Below are 21519 nucleotides of genomic sequence, written 5' to 3' on the forward strand. Positions count from 1 at the left end.
GTCTGCTCCTTGAGTGTGTCTCTTATGGATGTTAAGAGTTATAATCCAGTATGGTCTCACTGACCACTGGGTACACTGGCTCTTGGATCTCCAAGGAGGTGCAAGGTCAGCCACTGTCTGGGGCCGCCCAGCAGGAGCTACAGAGACATCTGTAGATTCCTTCTCTTTGTATGGGGTTTGGAGGTGCCCAGATAAGGCCCAGCTATGAAGTAAGGCAGGCTGCTGCCGCCGGGCCTTGGGCCTTCTTTTGGAAGCTCTGGGGTTCTCTGACCCACCTGCAGTTTGACAGGTTTTAGGTGGAGAAAGGACAGGCCATTCATATGCAACAGCCCACACGCACAGCTTCGGTGGGGTTGTAAATTGGGTGCGGCGGGGTCTCTGGGAATCACCAGGACGGAGCAAACAGCAATGGCTGCCGTCAGCCCTGCACCGGAGATGTCCCTGGGTCTCCGCATCCCACACCCCCTGTGCAGGAACAATGATCATTGTGAGCACCTCTGCGAGAAGGCCACCCTCGTGTTCCTGTCCCGATGCCAGACAGTCCAGTTTCTCCCTGTATGTGTCTGGGTCCCCCAGAGTCTTGCCTGGAACTGGAGTTCAGAACAAGCGGGAGCTTGTATCTCCCTCCTGATCAAAAAGAGCAGCACATCCACTTTTCGTGCCTCCGCACCTCTTACCAGTCTCAATGTGCTTTCTTCACCTCTCTAACTGTGTAACTTCCACTCAGCCAGCTTTCCCACAGTTCTGGGTGGTCGTTGTTCTGCCTTTTAGTTGTAATTTTGATGTGGTTGTGAGAGGCAGCAAGTAAAGGTGTTTACCTATGCCGCCATCTTGGTTTCTCCTACTAAGATACTAAATCTTAAGTATCAATTCTCACATTCAAATCCATATAAACTTAACCTAAAAATATTCAGAGCATATTTATATTAAAGAATTATTTTTAATCGGGGTGTGTGAAACTGGTATTGTGAATATTTTTAAAAAGCCCTTATCTTCTACTACAATATTTAGTCATTAAATGGTATGATGTTTGGGATGGAATTGGCTTCAAAATATCCCAGGTGGTTGAGGTTTGAATGGAACAGATGAAACAAGAATGGCATGAGTTGGTTAAGTGTTAAAGATGAGTAAAAAGTTAAATGGAGGTTCATTTTACTACCACTCTACTTTTGCTTTTTTGAAATTTTCCAAAATAAAACGTTTTAAGTTCAATGGAAAGATAAGGGAGACTGGAAGTAAAATAATAAAACAGTGAATATGATGATGACAATGATGAAAACTAACACTTATACATTTAATTTGTGCCAAGAATGGTTCTAAATACTATATATATATATATATATATATATATATATATATATATATATATGACACTTAATTCTCTATGGTGGTATGGCCTACAACAGAGATGGCGAACCTATGACACGCGTGTCATCTCATTTTTTTGGTTGATTTTTCTTTGTTAAATGGCATTTAAATATATAAAATAAATATCAAAAATATAAGTCTTTGGTTGCAAATATCAAAAAATTTCTATATGTGACACCATAGAGTTAAGTTAGAGTTTTCCAAAATGCTGACACGCCGAGCTCCAAAGGTTCGCCATCACTGGCCTACAATCCTATCTAATAAAAGAGAAACATGGTGCCGAAACTGGTTTGGCTCAGTGGATAGAGCGTTGGCCTGCGGACTGAAAGGTCCTAGATTCTATTCTGGTCAAGGGCATGTACCTTGGTTGCGGGCACATTTCCAGTGGGAGATGTGCAGGAGGCAGCTGATTGATGTTTCTCTCTCATCGATGTTTCTAACTCTCTTTCTCCCTTCCTCTCTGCAAAAAATCAATAAAAATATATATATAAAAAAAAGAGAGAAACATGGTAATTGGCGTACAACCGCTACCCTTCCCATTGGCTAATCAGGGCAATATGCAAATTAACTGCCAGCCAAGATGGCAGCCGGCAGCCAGGCAGCTTGAAACTAACATGAGGCTTGCTTGCTTAAGTGACGGAGGACTCCAATGTTCCCCGCCTGCCGCTGCAGGCCTCTAAGCTGCAACTCTAAGCAACTATGTAACAAATATAGAAGCTAAACAAAACCCCAGAAACCTGCTTTAGTCCCAGGCTTCAGCCAGCAGATTTGCAACATTGTAATCAAAGGCCAGAAACCTACTTTCAGCAGCGGAGGCCTAAGAGCTGGAGCCAAGCCTCAAAGCTAAAGCTGGCCCAGAATAAAAAAAAAAGAAAGAAAAAAAGGAGCAGTTGGGAGCTTCAGTCACTCCCAGCCTGAAAACAGCCCTCAGCCCCTCACCCAGACTGGCCAGGCACCCCAGTGGGGACCCCCACCCTGAAGGGTGTGTGACCAGCTGCAAACAGCTATCATCCCCTCACCCAGGCTGGCCAGGCACCCCAGTGGGGACCCCCACCCTGAAGGGGGTGTGACCAGCTGCAAACAGCCATCATCCCCTCACCCAGGCTGGCCAGGCACCCCAGTGGGAACCCCCACCCTGATCCAGGACACCCTACAGGGCAAACCAGATGGAACCCATCTGTGCACCAGGCCTCTACCCTATATAGTAAAAGGGTAATATGCCTCTCAGCACCGGAATCAGCGGAACCGCGAGGCCTCCTGGCACCGGGATCAGCGTGACAGGGGGCAGCACCCAAACCCCCTGATTGCCCTGCAGCTCTATGTGTGACAGGGGGCGAGGCCACAACCTCCCTATCCACCCTGCTCTGTTCGTGACAGAAGAAGGCGCCCCAACCCCCTGATCAGCCCTGCTCTGTGCCTGATAGGGGGGAGCTCCCCAACCCCCTGATCGACCCTGCTCTGTGTGTGATGGGGTAGAGCCATAACCTCCCCATCGGCCCTGCCCTGAGTGTGAGAGTGGTGGCGCCCCAACCCCCTGATCGGCCCTGCTCTGTGGGTGATAGAGGGTGGCGCCCCAACCCCCTGATCGGCCCTGCTCTGTGTGTGACAGGGGGCAGCGCCCCAACCCCCTGATTGGCCCTGCTCTGCGCGTGACAGGGGGTGGCGCCGCAACCTCCCCATTGACCCTGCCTTGAGTGTGACAGGGGACGGTGCCCCAACCCCCCAATCGGCCCTACCCTGAGCGTGACAGGGTGGCATCGCAACCTCCCGATCACCCTGCTCTGTGCATGACAGGGGGCGGCGCCCCAACTCCCCAATCAGCCCTGCTCTGAGCCCAACCAGGGGCTGCACCTAGGGACTGGGCCTGCCCTCTGCCACCCAGGAGCAGGCCTAAGCCAGCAGGGCGTTATCTCCCGAGGGGTCCCAGACTGCGAGAGGGCACAGGCCGGGCTGAGGGGGCCCCCTCCCCCCCAAGTGCACAAATTTTTGTGCACTGGGCCTCTAGTAATCTATAATAATAAAAGCATAATATGCTAATTAGACCAGACGTTCTTTCAGACCACCTTCCGGACAAAGCCAGGGCTGCTAGGGAAGCCCGGGTCCTGGGTGCCAGAGGGAGGCTGGTGCCAGCAGCCGGGGGAAGGAAGGCCTACTCTTGCACAAGTTTCATGCATCAGGCCTCTAGTGATCTCTACAGTCTTGTGCTACAAAACAATGAGGATTACATATAAGAGGATGGTCCCATAAGATTATAATGGGGCTGAAAAATTCCTATGGCCTAGTGATGCTGTTGAAATTGCTATGTCTTAGGGCACGACATTACACAAATACTTACTACTGTGTTACAACTCCCTAGTATTCCGTAAAAATAACAAGCTGTAATGTAGGAGCTGTAGATGAACAGAATTTGTCATTCTCAAATATGTCTCTGACATAAGAATTATTTCAGGCTGTTTGATTTTAAGAAATAGCAGAAATGAGAGAAGCTCTGAAAAAGAAGTAGCAGTTACTCTTTGTAAAAGACATTTACATTTGTACAGTAAATCTCCATTTGTCAGGGTATCTCCCTTAGTGTACTAGGAAGAGGGGGATGACCTTATCTCTAGAAACTCTTACCAATGCAGATGGCAATGACTTAATCATGCCTAACTACCTTCCTCTGGTTTACTGTGCTTTTCCTGATAACCTCCAATAACTGACTCACCCCCAACTTCTTTTGTTTTGAGCTAAAGATGGTACTCAAAGGTGGTGGCTTAAGTTACTCGGTTTTCCTAGGTCACTCCCATGTGTACAACAGGTACACATGTTATTAAACTTTTGTTTGCTTTCCTGCTGTTAATCTGTCTTTTATTACAGGGATGTGTTAGCCAAGAATCCAGAAAGGTAGAGGAAAAATTATTTTCCTCCCCCCAGGCCCACAGGCTATATACCATTTAGCCTAGGCCTACAGTAGGCTATACCATCTGGTTTTGTGTAAGAACACAAGGAAATCTCTGAAAATATCCCATTTCAATATTTCAGAGATAACAGAGGTTCAAGTACAGAGATTAAGTGGTTTACCCAAGGTCATACACCTAACAAGGGTGGAAGCAGGAATTCCAACTCAGGCTATCTAGTTCCAGAGTCAAGACTCTTAGCTCCTATGTTATTGGACTTCCAGGAGCTCCAAAGGCCAGGTTAGAACAAGAATGATGAGTACAATAATGAACAACATAAACTGATGAACAAAAATAGATCCAGAGACATAGAAGCATTAAACAGACTGTCAAACCTCAGAGGGAAGGCAGGGGAGGGTGGGGAAGGTAAGAGATTAACCAAATGACTTGTATGTACGCATGTAAGCCTACTAATGGACATAGACAGTAGGAGGGTGAGGGCATGTGCTGGGGGGCGGGAGCAGGTGGGGAGAGGTAAATGGGGGGGGGGGAGACATATGTAATACTTTGTATTACATATGTAAAACAAAACAAAACAATAAAATTTTTAAAAAAGAATGATGAATACATAAAGGGGTCATTAGGTAAAGAAATTAATAAAAATGTTCATAGGCCTCAGGCTGTTAAAGACAAATGACCAAAAGACAGAACTGATGGCGGTGATGGGGGAGGGCATATAATAGCCACAGGTGAATGAGTATAAATCTATTAAGACTAACATAAAAAATAACACCATGAAAATTAGGTAAAGATTGAAAACTTTTAAACATAAATCCTAGCTCAGCCATGTGCTTGAATGACTACAGCAAATTATTTAATCTAAGCTTTAATTTTCTTATCTTTAAAATGGGGGTTTAAAAGGAGTAATGGGCAGCAGCAGCTCAGTCCCAGCATACTCTCCCTCCAGGGAATATGCCTGTGTCATCCCCTCCCCCCCACCCCCTACTGCATGTATCCCCTAACCTCTAAGGGACCCCATGAGACTTGCAACCAGGGGAACAATGGGTAGCAGCAATTCATCCTGGGCTAATCCCCTGAACCTGTCTCCCCCTTTTCTCTGACTTCCCAGTGAGCTAAGGCAGACCAGCCTAGGCTCTCCTGTTGCTTCTTTTATGCCCTTTCTTGTTTCACTCTCCTAAGTATATTTTTGCTGCGGTCAATACATTCTTGTTTGCTTTTCTAAAATAAAAAAACAAAACAAAACAAAAAAAGGGGTAGTGGTAATAATAGTTTGAACATACTGGGTTATTAGGAAAGTACTATATATAAGGTGCTTAGCATAGTATCTGTCATATGTTAACGCAGTAAACAATTACAATTGTTAAAAATAAAAGAGCAATAAAATCACATTGAAGGATTCCACCCTCACCACTTGTACCCAACATTACACTGGATATTCTAGCTAGGGCAATTCAGCAAGCAGATAAAATAAAATGCATGCAGATTGGAAAAGAAGTAAAGTTATCTCTATTAGCAGATGACTTGTTCTTTTATATAAAAAATCCTAAGGAATCCACACACACAAAAAATGACTACAGCTAAAAAAAGTAACTCCAGCCCAGCTGGCGTGGCTCTGTGGTTGAGCATCAACCTATGAACCAGGATGTCACGGTTCGATTCCTGGTCAGCGCACATGCCCAGGTTGTGAGCTCAATACCCAGTGTGGGGTGTGGGGGAGGCAGCCAATCAATGATTCTCTCTCACTGATGTTTCTATCTCTCTCTCCCTCTCCCTTCCTCTCTTAGATCAATTAAAACATAATTAAAAAAAAAATAACTCCAGCAAGGAGTTAACCCCTTATCAGATGTATTATTGGCAAATATATTCTCCCATTCAGTGGGTTATTTTGTTGATAGCTTCCTTTACTGTGCAAACTTTTTAGCTTGATATAGTCTCATTTGTTTATTTTTTCTTTTGCTTCCCTAGCCTGAGTAGATATATCAGAAAAAATATTACTATGAGGAATGTCTGAGATTTTACTGCCTATGTTTTCTTCTAGGATTTTTATGGTTTAAAGCCTAACATTTAAGTCTTTAATCCACTCTGAGCTTATTCTTGTGTGCGGTGTAAGAAGTGGTCTAGTTTCTTTTTTTTTTTTTTTTGCATAAATCTGTCCAATTTTCCCATCACCCATAGTCTATTTACTGAATAGACCATCTTTAGCCCACTGTATGGTTTTGCCTCCTCTGTTGAAATATTAACTGACTATAAAGGTATGGATTTATTTCTGGGCACTCTATTCTGTTCCATTTATCTGTGTATCTGTTTTTATGTCAGAACCATGCTATTTTGATGACTACGGCCTTGAAGTAGTTTGATAACAGATAGTGTGATTCCTCTTTGTTCTTCTTTCTGAAGATTGCTATTTAGGGTTTTTGTGGTTCCACATAAATTTTTGGAATATTTGTTGAAGTTCTATGAAATACGCCATCAGTATCTTGATAGGTATTACACTGAATCTGTAGACTGCTTTGAGTAGTATATTTTAATTTTTCCTATCAATGAACACAGTATATGTTTCCACTTATATATATCTTTTTCATTCTTTCTTTAGTGTCTTATCATTTTCTGAGTACAGGTCTTTTACATCTTTGGTTAAATGGGCTTGTTTTATAGTTTCCCTTTCTGATAGTTCATTACTGATGCATAAAAATGCAACTGACTTTTGGATATTTTGTATCCTGCTACTTTAATAAATTCATTTATCACTTCTAGTGGTGGAATTTTTTGGTGGAATCTTTAGGGTTCTCCATGTAGTGTCAAATCACCTGCAAATAATGAGAGTTTTACTTCTTCCTTTCCAATATGGATGCCTTTTACTTTTTCTTCTTGTCTGACTGGTGTGGCTAGGACTTCCAGTACTATGTTGAATGAGAGCAGTGAAGTTGGACATCTCTGTCTAGTTCTTGATATTAAGGGGAATGCTTGTAATTTTTGCTCACTGAGTATGATGATGGCCTTTATTATTTTGAGGTATCTTCCCTCTATTCCCATTTTGCTGAGAGCTTTTACTAGTATCATAAATGGGTGCTGGGTTTTATCAAATGCTTTTTCAGCATCTAATGATATGATCATGTCGTTTTTATCCTTCATTTTGCTTATGTGATGTATCACTTTTTTTTTTTTTTTTTTTTTGGCTATTGTACCAACCTTGCATCCCTGGAATAAATCCTACTTGATCCTGGTGTATGGTATTTTTAATGTATTTCTGGATTGTTTGGCTAATATTTTGTTAGGGATTTTATCACCTATGTTCATCAGGGATATTTGCCTATAATTTTCTTTCTTTGTCATGTCTTCCTTTATCTGGTTTTGAAATTAGGATAATGCTGGCCTCATAAAATGAACGTGGGAGTTTTCCTTCTCTTTAATTTTTTGGAATAATGTGAGAAGGATAAATGTTAGTTCTTTGAATATTTGATAAAATTCACCTATAAAGCCATCCGATCCAGGGCTTTTATTTGTTGGGAGTTCTTTGTTTTTTGGGTTTTTTAAAAATATATTTTTATTTATTTCAGAGAGGAAGGGAGAAAGAGGGATAGAAACATCAATGATGAGAGAAAATCACTGATTGGCCGCCTCTTGCATGCCCCAAACTGGGGATCTAGCCCATAACCCGGGCATGTGCCCTTGGCCGGAATGAAACCTGGGACCCTTCAGTCTGCAGGGTGACACTCTACCAACTCAGCCACACCAGCTAGGGCTGTTGGGAGTTTGTTTTTATTACTGTTTCAGTTTCACTAGTTGTGATCTGTCTATCCAGATTCTCTGATTCTTCCTTAGTTTTGGAAGATTGCATGTTTCTAGGATCCTGCTCTGTTGTCTGGATTTGGCCACTGAGTATATTGGTTCTGGGCCACTTGGGAGGGACTCTGGTGCAGGCCAATGTCAAACACTGTCTGTGACTGGCTCTGGGCAACCTGTTTAGAGCTATCAATGATCCAGTTTGTGGCTGGGCCTGGGTATGTGTGGAAAGGACCAGGCTGTGCACCAAGGTCTGCTTTTCCTAGCACAGGTCCAGGGCAAGATCAACAAAAATCACAAAGTACCCAGAGATCTGCCTCTGCTTGCAGGCTGTCTGTTAGGCTCACTTACTTAAAGAGTCTCAGCCTCAGGTTGTACTCCTCAGTTGGGCTTAAGCTCCTCAGGATGGGGCAAGAGGGATTCCAATGGGTGGGGCTTTTGCGTCTCCCCAGGCTGATGCTGCATGAAGGGCAATGCAATCCCTGAGAAAGATGGCTTTTGCATATTGGGGTATGACTCAGCACAGGGATCCTGGCGGCTGATGTCTCAGCTCTCTCTCCAGAGCCACCAATCCCAGATTCTCTTCACATAGCTCTAGTCTGCTCTGCCTGCCCTAAGCCAGAGCCGAAGGTGAGTGGCTGCAAACAAAATTTTGTGTATTGGCCCTTTAAGATGGTGCCTGTGTTTCTAGCTCTCTCCCCTTGGCAGACAGAAACCTTGCTGATTTTCACAGCCAGATGTTATATGGGCACCTTTCCCGGTCCTGGTACTCTCAGCTGAGGAATCTGGCTTGGAGTTTAGACCCCAGATTTCTCAGGGAAGCCCTCCTCTCCCCCCACCCAGCTGAGATATCCCTCCAGAACTTCAGCTGCTGCCAATGGGAGCCAGGCCAGCACTCTCGCTCCTCCACACTTTCTACCAGTCTCGATGTGGCCTCCTCTCTAAGTCCTTGGTTATAAGACTTTTCTCCAGCTACTCTTCAGATGGTTATTAAGGATGACTTTTCACTTTACAACTACACTTTAGTTGTAATTCCAGTTTGGTCCTGGGAGGAGTAAGTGTAGCTTCCACCTAATCTGTTGCCATCTTGGCTCCTCCCCAAGCAACTGATTTTTGAAAAGAATTCTAAAACAGTTTAATGGAAACAGAAAAGTCTTTTCAACAAATGGTACAAGAACAACTGGATATCTATCTACATGCAAAAAAATAAAAAGAATTCGAATTCCCACCTCATATTACAAAATCAAAACGGATCAAAGCAAATGTCGGCAAGTATCTAGAAAAATTGGAATCCTTGTATTAATGCCGGTGAAAATGTAAAATGGTCTAGTTGCTACATAAAACAATATGATGTTTCCTCAAAAAATTAAACAGCATTACCATTTTATCCAGCAATCTCACTTCTGGGTGTATACCCAAAAGTAAAATCAAGGACTTGTACAGATATATTTGTATGTTCATGTTCACAGTGGCACTATTCACAAGAAGCAGAAGCAATCCAGTGTCCATCAGTGAAGGAATGGATAAAGAAAATGTGATAGATGCAGGTACAGACACACAAACCATGGAACATTATTCGTCTTAAGAAAGGAAACCATGTCATATGCTACAATATGGATGAAACATGAGGACATGCTAAGTGAAATAAGTGAGTCCCAGAAATACAAATACTATATGATTCCACTTATGAGATACCTAGAGCATTCAAACCCAGAAACAAAGTAGAATAGTGGTTGCCAGGAGCTGGGGAAAAGGGGGGAAGAGGGGGTGGGTAGGGGAGGTAAGGAGTTGGTGTTCTGTGAGTGTAATGTTTCAGTCATGCAGGATGGGAGGGTTCTGGGGATCTGTTTACAACAATGTGCACATGGTTGACAACAGTGAACTATACAGTTGGGAGGCTGAATTTTTTGGAGGTTTTTACAGCCACAAAAAAACATAAATTCCATATTTTAATATAAGCATATATATCATATAAGCTTAAGTTTGGGAACAGAAAGATTTAACTGCTGTTTTCTCTTGCCTGTTGAGGATTATGAAACACACACACACCAAAATAGAAGGAATAGAATTCTGAGACATGCTACAACATAATGAATCTTGAAGACATTGTGGTATGTGAAAAAAGCCAGTCATGAAAACACAAACATTGTATATCTGAATAGTATTACCCCATTTTGTTTATTCACTCATCAGTTGATGGGCATTTGGGTTGTTTCCATTTGGATTGTTGACTATTATAGAAAACACTATTATGAATATTTATTTGTAAGATTTTATATGGACGTTTTCATTTTTCTTGGTTATATAACTAGAAGTGGAATTACTAGGTAAAATTGTAATTCCATGTTTAACTATTTGAGAAACTGCCGAACTATTTTTCACAGTGGCTAGACCACTTTATATTCCTACCAGCAACATACAAGGGTTCCAATTTCTGCATATGCTTGTCAACAATTGTTATCTGTCTTTTTTGTTATACAGCCATGTGCTAGTATCTGTGTGGTTCTGATTTGCATTTGTCTAATGACTAATGATGACAGGCATCTTTTCATGTATTTATTAACCATCTGTATGTCTTCTTTGGAGAAATGTCTGTTCAAACTATCTGTCCATTTTCTAACTGAGTTACCTATTTTTACTTTGTTAAATTGTAAGAGTTCTTTATATATTCTGGATACTAATCCCTTGTGAGAGATGAATTACAAATATTTTCTCCTACTATGTGTGTTGTTTTCTTTCAATTTCTTGATGAAGCCCTTTGAAACATCAAATTTTCAGTATTATGAAGTCCAATTTATCTATTCTTTCTTTTTGTTGCTTGTGCTTTTAGTATCATATCTAACAAACCTCTGCCTAATCCAAGATCATGAGATTTACTCCCATGTTTTCTTCTGAAAGGTTTATATTTGGCCTTACATTTAGGTCTCTGATCTACATTATCGTGACAAAATATACACACTATCAAATTTACCATGTTAACCCTTTTTAAGTGTATAGTTCAATGGCATTAAGTACATTCATATTGTTGTGCAGCCATCCATCTTGAGAACCTTGTTTTGTGGAAATGATGAAAATGTTCTGAATCAGATAGTAGTAACAGGTGCACAACTTTGCAAATATACTAAAAATCAGTGAATTACACACTTTAAATATGTAAATTTTATTGTGTGTGAATTTTATCTCAACAAAAAAACTTAAAGAGAAAAACATTAATTGAGCCATGGTCGGTGTGGTTTGGTTGGTTGGGTGTCGTCCCATACACCGAAAAGTTGCCATTTGATTCCTGATCAGGGCACATGCCTGGGTTTCGGCTCCATCCCCAGGAGGGGCGTGCAGGAGGCAGCCGATGAAAGTTTCGCTCTCACATTGATGTCTCTCTCTCTCCCTCTTTCCTCTCTTATAAAAATCAATAAAAATATATATATATATATATATATATATATATATATATTTAAAAATTACATTGAGAGGGTTAACACAAGAAGACTGTAGCCATCCTGACTGGTTTGGCTCAGTGAATACAGTGTCAACCTGCAGACTGAGGGGTCCCAGGTTCGATTCCAGTCAAGGGCATGTACCTTGGTTGTGGGCACATCCCCAGTAGGGGGTGTGCAGGAGGCAGCTGATCGATGTTTCTCTCTCGTCAATGTTTCTGACTCTCTATCCCTCTCCTTTCCTCTCTGTAAAAAATCAATAAAATACATTTTAAAAAAAAGATTGTTTCATGCCAATGAAAATATTTAAAAAAATTTTAAAAGACTGTAGCAAAATATGCAATGATACTAGATGCCAAAGGGTAGGCAAAAATATTCTTCTTTAGCTTGTTTTTCTGCCAATAATTTGTTCAAATGGACAGGCCCAATAAACATTCTTCAAAGGAAATTGATCAATTGAGGCAAGGTCATAGAGAGTAAGCCAGAAAAAAAGTTTAGGCATATCTCTCCAAATGGGAAAGAACTGAAATACTGTCAATCTGGAATATCATGACAAGACAAAGAGTGTATCTGACCTGACAGGCTCATATTAAACATAAGAAACAGAATGTAAAACTATTAATTAAATATTTGGTTTCAAAATAATAGCATTTAGCTCAAGCAATTATATCTAACACACACTGTATGGTCAAGTATCTAAAACGCTGAGTACAGTTCTAGGGAGAAGGTGTTAGAGCAGCCGTTCTCAACCTATGGGCTGCGACCCCTTTGCGGGTCGAACGACCCTTTCACAGGGGTCGCCAAAGACCATCAGAAAACACATATATAATTACATATTGTTTTTGTGATTAATCACTATGCTTTAATTATGTTCAATTTGTAACAATGAAATTGGGGGTCACCACAACATGAGGAACTGTATTAAAGGGTCTCGGCATTAGGAAGGTTGAGAACCACTGTGTTAGAGGATCATGATAGTAGCCTTCAAATATTTTAAGAAATCATTCATGTGAAAAAGAGATTATATCTGAATAAAGCAAGAAGTAGTGGGAACAGTACAGGCTTTGATGTCATAAAGACCTGGTTTCAAATACTGATTCCATCATTTACTGTGTCATTTGATGCTTTAGAGAAAGATTATGTTTCCTTACCTAGATCTTGATACCTATCTCATAAATGGATAAAAATTAAATGCATTCAGTGTAAAATGTTTATAAACTCCTGGTATAGGCTGACACACTGTGATACACAATGATGTTAATACCTTTCTCCTGATTTTTCCTATTTGTTCTAGAATAGTGTTTTTCAAACTGAGAAGTACAATCCATTAATGGGTCACAAAACCAGCTTAGCTGGTTGTAACAAGTTTTTTTCCTAAATACAGAGAACAGAAAATATTAGAGGGTACCACATGTACTAAAAATAACCATAGTTGTAAGAAAATTTTGCTTCAATTATTCATACACATGTGTGTGCTATGATGTAAAATGTGCTTATCCTAAAGCTGAAACCAAAAAAAAAAAAAAAAAGCTGTGAAAGCCACTGCTCTAGAGCACTGTTTTCTAAATATAATCTATAGATACTAGTTCCTTAGGAGCTCAAGTAAGTTTAGGGAACCATAACACTTACAAATTTACTATATTCAATATATATTCACATATCAAAAAGCCCAGCATTAAAAAAAACCTGTTCATTTTTGTTGAACCTCCATTTTCCCACACATATTTACCTCAGACCACTACTATTTATTCACACAATATCTACTGACAAATTCAGGGCTGGCATTATATGGTATACACTGGAGGGTAAAACATTTCTCCAAATGAAAACGAAGGTACAATGGGTATACGTTACAGAAAGTAGATTTTTAGCTTACTAAGAAAGAAAAAAAACTCTTGACTCTGAATCTTCCTCCCCTTGGCACTAACACCCACCCCCTCCAACTTATATTCCAAACACATATCCCAAAGTGTTTTAAACATATTTATCAAACTTTCAACTCACACAATTTTTTTCAGAAAAAGTATGACATATCTACATATATAAAAGGCTAAGTGTCTGTCCTACCGATAGCTATGATGCGCAGTGACCACCAGAGGGCAGACGCTCAACGCAGGAGCTGCCATGATGCGCACTGGCCATTTAAAAATAAACGGGCCCTAGTGGGTTTGGGTCAGTGGAGCATCGGCCTGCGAACTGAAAGGTCCCAGGTTCGATTCTGGTCAAGGGCATGTACCTTGGTTGCGGGCACATTCCCAGTGGGAGGTGTGCAGGAGGCAGCTGGTCGATGTTTCTCTCTCATCGATGTTTCTAACTCTCTATCCTTCACCCTTCCTCTCTGTAAAAAATCAATAAAATATTTTTTTTTTGGAAGAACTATTTTTTTTTAATTGCTTAAAGTATTACAAAGGGTATTACATATGTGTCTTTTTTTTTTCCCCGCCCTTGACTATCCCCTGGCCTCCCCCACCCCCCAGCGTAAAATATATTTTTTAAAAAATAAAATAAATGGCACCACGGACCTGGCGCTGACAAACCTTCCCCCAAGTGGGACACAGGCCCTGCCACCACCCCAGAGCAACACTCCACCAAATCGCAGCCAGCGCTCCCAAGACCTGATGGCACAAAATGTGGCCCACAGCCCAGCCCAGCCCAGCCCGGAAATGGTCGCTGTGGGTGCTGGGTAATGACGTCACATAGAAACGCCTGTCTTCCTCTCCCTAGCTACTAGCCTCCTTGGAGTTTCTTTAGCCCAGGAACATGACTTGCTTTATAGCCAGGTGCAAACATTTTACACTTTACCCAAATGTCTGTGAAGCGTTTTCATGTGCCTCATCTCATTGGATCCTCACAGAAGTCCTGGAGTAGGCAGATAGGAGACTTGGTGGAATCCTATTTTCTTTTCATTAGCCAGAAAACGGAGATTTAGAAAGCTTAGAAACTTGACCTGACTGAAAAGAAGAAATGATGGACCTTGAAAATGACTTCAGGTTTTCTTACTGAGCAGAATATAGTCAAACACTGCTGCAGTTAAACGTTTTACCCTTTGTTCTCCCTGTGAGATCTACAATAATAATCTGCTTCGTGTTGATAGTTACTGCTGTGTTGCTGACAATGACCTGAAAGAGAAGTTGGGGTGCTTCACTGGGCTGGAAAAAGTTTAGCTAAATCAGAAAGCAGGTCTAATTAAGCAAGTTTATTCTATATCTATAAAAGGCTAAGTTGACTCATGCATGCAAGATACATATAAAGCTCTTGCTGGTGCCAATCACATGAGTGTTTCGATCTGTCACTGTTGATTGTGAATTTGGTTGACACTTCTATTATCGAGAAAGGGCGAATAGCAATATTAAAATATTTCTTCTAATTAATTTCCTTTCAATGTGCACGAATCCGTGCACCAGGCCACTAGTATACAATGTTAAAAAATGTAGCCAGGATCAAAGCAATAAGCAGGAACCATTCAGTCAAAAGAAACTTCTAGCATAGTATTTAAGAAGACTTGCTTTACTCAACAAACCCTATACTCAGAAACCAAAGCTGCACGACTTAATCAGCTTCTCAAGGTGGAGTCCATGTGTTCTAATAATACATAATCTAAAATGGGCTGATGAGTGCATCTAGTCCTCATTATTATCATCACTTGGAAGAGGCATGTGATGATATTTAGATGATTCTGGGTTCTTTTAAAGTGTATACACACCCAAGATTCCTTTGGGAGGACGTGATTTCACACTAATATGAAAAACTGTCAATATCATAGTTAGTTCTAATAATATTTGTTATCACTTAACAATAAAATAAAGGCTTGACATCATATATTCAAGAGAACCTCTGTAATTCTAATCTTCCTAATTGGGAGTTACAAATATCTCTGACTCTGCTCTAGCAGTTGTCACAGCATAAAGTTTCCTTCCCACTCTCCCTCCCTCCAAAGCCACCTCTCATCCTTCAAGTTTGCCTCAACTACTTTGGACTATTATTTTTTTCCCCAATTTCTGAGCACTCTCAGTACTTTATATTCCTATCACTCTTTTTGGCAATTCTCTGTATACGACCAGGTTATTTAACTGCATAAAACTTGGCTCCCAACAAGCCTGGAACTGCCTTAATGAACAGGGATCAACTTTTAAGAACCTTTAGAATCTCCCACAAGGTCTTGTAAATATTTCTTGATTTAAATAACGAAGCTTAAGAGTCAGAGCAGACTTGGAAGAGTTTACCATGTCAGACACAGTGCTAAAAGCATACATGGATTATTTTAATCTTCACAGCTGTATCTAGCATTAAGAACGATTATTTTCTCCATCAAATAGAGAAAGAAAATAAGGCTCAGAGTAACTTGCCCAAGGTCATGCAACTAGCGAGCGGCAGAGCCAGGGCCGGAATCCAGACAAAGCTCCTACCTGCCCCGCGCACTGTGAACTTGTGGCCCTGCAATGCCGGAGTCCATGCGGGACTTAGATTTCCCTAACTTGGAAGTTTCCATATCAGCCAGGAGTAGGAGCATTTCGGGTAAAAGTGAAAACGCTGTCAAGGGGTACATTCAGAGAAAGAATCTCCCATAGACATCTTGATGCGGTTGCAATAAAATACGAGGGAAGCCGCCCCTATGTCCTTTCTATTTATGGAAGTGATGATATTCCAGTGTGGGTCCCACAATTTTATCAAGAAGTTGGCTCGTGAAAATACAGCTTTGGCTTTCCAAGAACCCTCTTTAAAAATGCAAAGAAAAGATCGATGTGGTCACTGTCCAGCTCCAAAAAAAAAAAAAAGGCCAAACCCAATTCTTGTTTAAAAAACAAGAGCCAGGGCTCTAAGAGTTCCACCCCTGGACTCGCCACACAAAGCAGCACCACCCTCGGCTCCCCACACAAAGCAAGCTTCACCCCAACACCCCAAGGGTCCCTCCCTCCCGCCAGAAGCGGACCCCCCGCCCACTCGTCCCGAGCGCTGACCGCCGCACCGAGCGGGACCACGGCTGTCAGCTCCCGGCTCCCGGCGACAGCTCCGCGAGCAGACCCCCCCTCCCGGCGCACAAAACGCCCGGACCACCCCCCCAGCGCCGGCGCTTCACTCCACACAAAGCGGTTTCCCACCCCGACTCCTCCCGCTGGCCGTGCCAACCCGCGGACCCCCACGGGGCCTCACACCCAGAGGGTCCCCCACCCAGTGCACAACTAGCTACTCACCCCCTTTCCGCTCGCACGCCTCGAACCCCCGACTCCAGCTGACCTTTCCCAGCCAAAGCCAGAGAACCGCGAGTCCCCGTCCCGGGCGGGTCCAGCGACCCCCAGCGAGGCGTCCTCCTCCGGGGGGCCCCTCGGCGGGCGCTCCCCGCCCCGGCCCGTCCCCGCCCCGCCGCGGCCGGCGCCCCGCGCTCACCAGCTCTCCTCCTCCTCCTCCCAGCCTGACAGGCGCTCCAGCTCCTCGGGCCGCAGCGGCTCCACCTCGTCCAGCAAGCCGCCCTCGCCCGCCGCCAGCAGGCAGGCGGCGTCCCGCAGGTCCTCGCCGCTCGTCCGCCTCGGGCCCGAGCCGGCCCCGCCGCCCGCCTTGACGTGGAGGCCCAAGGGGAAGCCCCGCGGGGACGCCGCGCCGGAGGAGGGAGTGGACGCGCCGGCTCGGACCGGGCTCCCGGGCCCGAGGGAGCCGGCGCCCTGCACGGCCCCCGAGCGACTCCGGAGCTGCTCGTTCTGCTTCTCCAGCTTCTTCACCAGCTCCTGCAGCTTCCGCACCTCCTGGTCCGCGTTCACGTTGGAGTTCACGTCCTCCATCCCGGCGCCGCCGCCCGCTCGGACTCGCAGCCACAGGGAAAGAGCCGGCGCCCAGAGGCGTCGCCGCCGCCGCCGCGCCGCTCACTCTAGCAGAGGCGCCGGCATCGAGCAGGGCCGGGCCCCACCGCCTGCGTCCCCCCGGCTCGGGTTCCGAAGCGCCGCTGGCCCCAGCCGACCCGCCTCATCTGCGCCGGCTCCGGGATTGGGGGAGGCGGCGCCAATATCCGGCCGCGGCCGCCATCTTCCCTCCGTCCCTCCGCCCCCCGCGGCCCGGCCCCGTCGGTGACCTCAGAGCGTCGAGGGTGGATTCGGCCGGGGCCGGCGCTGAAAGGACCCGCAGCCGAGCTCGCGGCGCGGCGGGGGCGGGGCCTACGCCGGAAGGGGCGTGTCCGTGCCGCCGGGGGAGGCGGGGCGCCGCCGGGTTGGGCTGGGAGAGGCATTCCCGGCGCAGGCTGGAGGGAGCTGCGAAGACCGGCTCTTTGGCGAAAGAGGGGCGTGAACTTGGCCCCGTGGGACCGAGATCGCGAGCCTGGACTCGAGCTCCTTCCTCCCCGCCTCTTGGCCCTGGATGAGGAGCGTGGGGTGTTCTCTGCCTCCAGACCCCGGCTTGTCGGGCCAGCGGGCGGACCTGCATTCAATCCCTCCGTGCTGGTTCTCGGCGGGCGCCCAGCCCAGCCGGGGCCGCGCAGAGACAGTTGTTCACTTGGTTCAGCAAACATTTATGCCCTGCCTCCTTGAAACAGGAGGGTGGCAGGGCTCGCAGGAGCCTCAGGGACCATCTGGGACGCATCTCTGCAAACGAGAAAACAGAGCCACATGATTAAGATCTAAGGTCAAAACAATAACCATAAATTATGGACTGCTTACTACGGGCACGGCACTGTGCTAAGCACTTTGAAAGGCATGATCTCATCGGTTTAAACATAGTTGTCCCGATTTAAAAGAGGGGTATGGAAAACCGCTCCTCTCTCCTTGCTTTTGTCCGTGAATTGATGCATAATCTGCGGTTTGGATCGGAAAAACTTTTTAAAAAATCCTCGCCCGGGGATGTGCTTATTGATTTGAGAGAGAGAGAGAGAGAGAGAGAGAGAGAGAGAGAGAGAGAGAGAGAAGAGGAGAGAGGGGAGAAACATTTATCAGTTGCCCTCTCTATACGCCAGATCTGTAATCCTCAACATTTTTGGTTTACGAGAGGACTCCAACCACCTGAACCACCAGATCGGGGCAGAAAAGCTTTTACATCGCATATCTTGACGTTTTAAAAAGTTGTATATTAAAAGTACTTAATAAACATGTTGACATATACCAGCGGTTCTCAACCTTGGCTGCACATTAGAATCACCTGGGAATCTTTTTTAAATCCTGGTTTCTGGGCCTCATCCTCCAGAAATTCTGTTTCTTTGTTTTGGGGTGGGGCCACAACATTAGTAACAAAGAAACAGAACTTCCAGGGGATGAGGCCCAGAAATCGGGATTTTAAAAAGATTCCCAGGTGATTCTAATGTGCAGCCCAGGTTGAGAACCACTGACATACACAGATGAATGTTGAGAGATGTATGAATGTAAAAACCTGCCTTCAGTGGCACCCATTTATAATGTGCACTACAGGCAGCAAAACAACAAAAACCATTTAAATGTTTTGTTTTGATCACTTTTAGTCCTCTTCATCTGTCAATTGGCTTGTGTTGCAGATTTCCTCTAATTGCCTCCCTGCCCTTAGCTAATAATAATCCCTCCTGTTACACCTGGGTGTGGACTCACAGTCTGTGGCTTACTCGCTTCTACTCTAGCTTTTCTGTGCTGTGTTTTCCTTGCCCGGAATAGTCTACCTGCCAAATCTGATTCATTAAAACCCATGCTCACCCACCCAGGAAACCTTTCCCTGACAATTCCAGATCTGGTTCTGCTTAGCATCACGTGATCAGCTGTTTCAACAGGTACCTGCAGTTTTTAAGAATTTGCTTCTTTTTTAAAAGAAATGTTTTCTATTTGCTTTTGTTGTATACTTGATGAAAAGAGACCATTTTTGTTTTCCATGTCTAGTGTATTGTCTGACACATTGGGTTTTCAATACCTAGTTTGGTGAAAGGTAGAATGTAAATCCTGACAGATCAAGGACCAGATTGATGTTTATTCATAGCAAAAAAAAAAAGTATTGTGTATTTTGAACATTTCCTGACTAACTACAAATAAGTAGGGTATTTACCCAGCTATGCACACCCAAAGGATGTCTTTCTCTGCTAACACGCAATAATTGTGAATGAATACGTATCATCTGTATAATGCACACCCCAATACCATTGCTGTCTCTGACACTTCTGAACTAGTTGCCAGAGTGTAAATGTCATGACTACTTCACATACAGCACTTTTTGCCTGTATTTCATGGTTTATGAAATAGATTCTCAGAGGGCTGTTTCTGTACTAAAGGAATAGTTCACAGGATGTTATGAAGTTAAACACTGATATTCCATGGGGTAAGGAGAGTTTGGTGTGATGTGGAACAGTGAGTTGAGAACCAGAAGGCCTCGTGGAAGATTCTAGCGGTACAATATGGTGCGCAACCTTATCTCTGGTCCTTGAGCAGGTCATGCTGGCTCTATATTCAAAAATATGCCTGGATACTTTCCAGCACCCCCACCTGTACAACTCTAGTTCAGCTTGCCTTTTCTTGCCTAGATTACTGTGGTTCTCTCTTAATGAATGGGCTTTCCCACTTTGCTGCTGATAATCTGTGATGCACACCGCAACCAGATGATCCCTTGTGTAAGTCAGATCAGGCCACTTTCTTGCCAGGAATCTTTCCCTTGCTTCCCAACATGCTTAAAATCCAAAGTCCTTTCCTGACCTTTAAGACTGGACTCTTCCTCATTCTACTCCAGCCACTCTGGCCTTCTTGTTGTTCTTCAAAGAACTCTTAACATGCCAAGTAGTTTTCTACTTTGGGAACTTTGCACTTGCTGTTCCCGCCATCTGGGATCTTCCTCCACATTGTCCCTTTACTGACGCTCTTCCTTCTGATCTCAGCTCAAATATCACCCAAATTCATTACCCTCATTATTATTATCCTCATAAGATAGCATCCCTGTCATTTCCCCTCTCTTAGCCCGTTTCAATTTTCCCTCGGACACATTACATATATATTTCTCCCTTTGTTTCCTATCTCTCCCCAGTAGAAGGTTAACTGCATGAGAACAGGGCTCACTGCTGCATCCCTGGTGCCTAGAACAGTGCCTGCTATGTGGTAGGTGCTTAACATTGAGTGAGTGGATGGATTTAGGTCACGTGAAGCCTCCTAAAAGAGAATTTCAGATGAATGTGTTTGTTGTACCTCAAATCATTACAGTGGGAATTCCCAATAATGTTGAATGATTATGTTTGTGGGTTGTTGTTTTGGTTGTTTTTTTTTAAAGTATACTTTCCTCTTGCAGAAGAGCAACATGTCACACTATATTTGTCATCCTCAAAACTAGGTCATTCTCCACTTCTGAATGCCAACCACCCTTACGAATTGCTGGGAAGAGAAAGCCTCAGGTTCTCACTAAAGTATGAGGACAAGAATGTTTCTATTCTATCCTAAACTGTGTGAGAACCCTTCTCTTTCAGGTTAACTACAACACTGTCTTCTCTAGTGACTCAAATGGTAGAGCATGCTGTTAAAAAAAGTCACTCTAAAAGTGACTCTCTGATGTAGATATGAGGAGTAAAGCTGGTAGGTGAGGTGTCTGCATTATGCACACAGCCCAACTCCCTGTTCAGGTGTTGTCTTGTATGATAAGCTTGCCTTGCTGCTGAAAGAAGGAGTTGCTTCTTTTCTAGGTAGGCAGGTGTGGCTCTTTCCATAACTTGCTCCTACTTGCATGATGAAACTCCTGAGCAAGTGGAAAATATTACAAACCACTAAAAGTATTTAGAGTGAAAAACTATTATTCAATGGCTTAAAGGTATTTAGTAATCCTAAAAAGTTAAATCAAGGTGAGTGTGTGTGTGCACAAAATAGTTTAGAAATTGTGAGGCACTTACAGAAATATTTGCATTTATTAAAAAAAGATTATCCAGTTATTTGAAGTAACCTTTGCTCTCCAGCACATCCATTTTATCTTCACAGGCACACACCTGGCTAGCCATTTCCTCTGTCTTCTCCCACCTGTTCCTCACCAGCATCCTTTCCCCAGATGTACCTCTGTTCTATCAAGGATCTCTGCTTCACTGCCATGGCACATGCAATTTTTAAAAGGCACCCTAGGAACTTTAAAGGCGAGGT

General features: G+C 43.8%; 1 protein-coding gene across 2 annotated transcripts in view; it reads right to left on the bottom strand.

Moving 5' to 3' along the window:
• SLAIN2 (SLAIN motif family member 2) overlaps positions 1–17514 on the bottom strand; it is a 72426-nt gene extending 54912 nt beyond the window's left edge. For both annotated transcript variants that reach the window (XM_081097657.1, XM_081097656.1), the window contains exon 1: positions 16868–17514. In XM_081097657.1, the coding sequence (XP_080953783.1) occupies positions 16868–17256 (389 nt within the window). In that variant the 5' untranslated portion in view covers positions 17257–17514. The remainder of the gene's footprint in view (positions 1–16867) is intronic.
• Between the last annotated feature and the right edge of the window lie 4005 nt (positions 17515–21519).

Source organism: Myotis nattereri, assembly GCF_964212035.1.
Source record: "Myotis nattereri genome assembly, chromosome: 1".
NCBI lineage: Eukaryota > Metazoa > Chordata > Mammalia > Chiroptera > Vespertilionidae > Myotis > Myotis nattereri.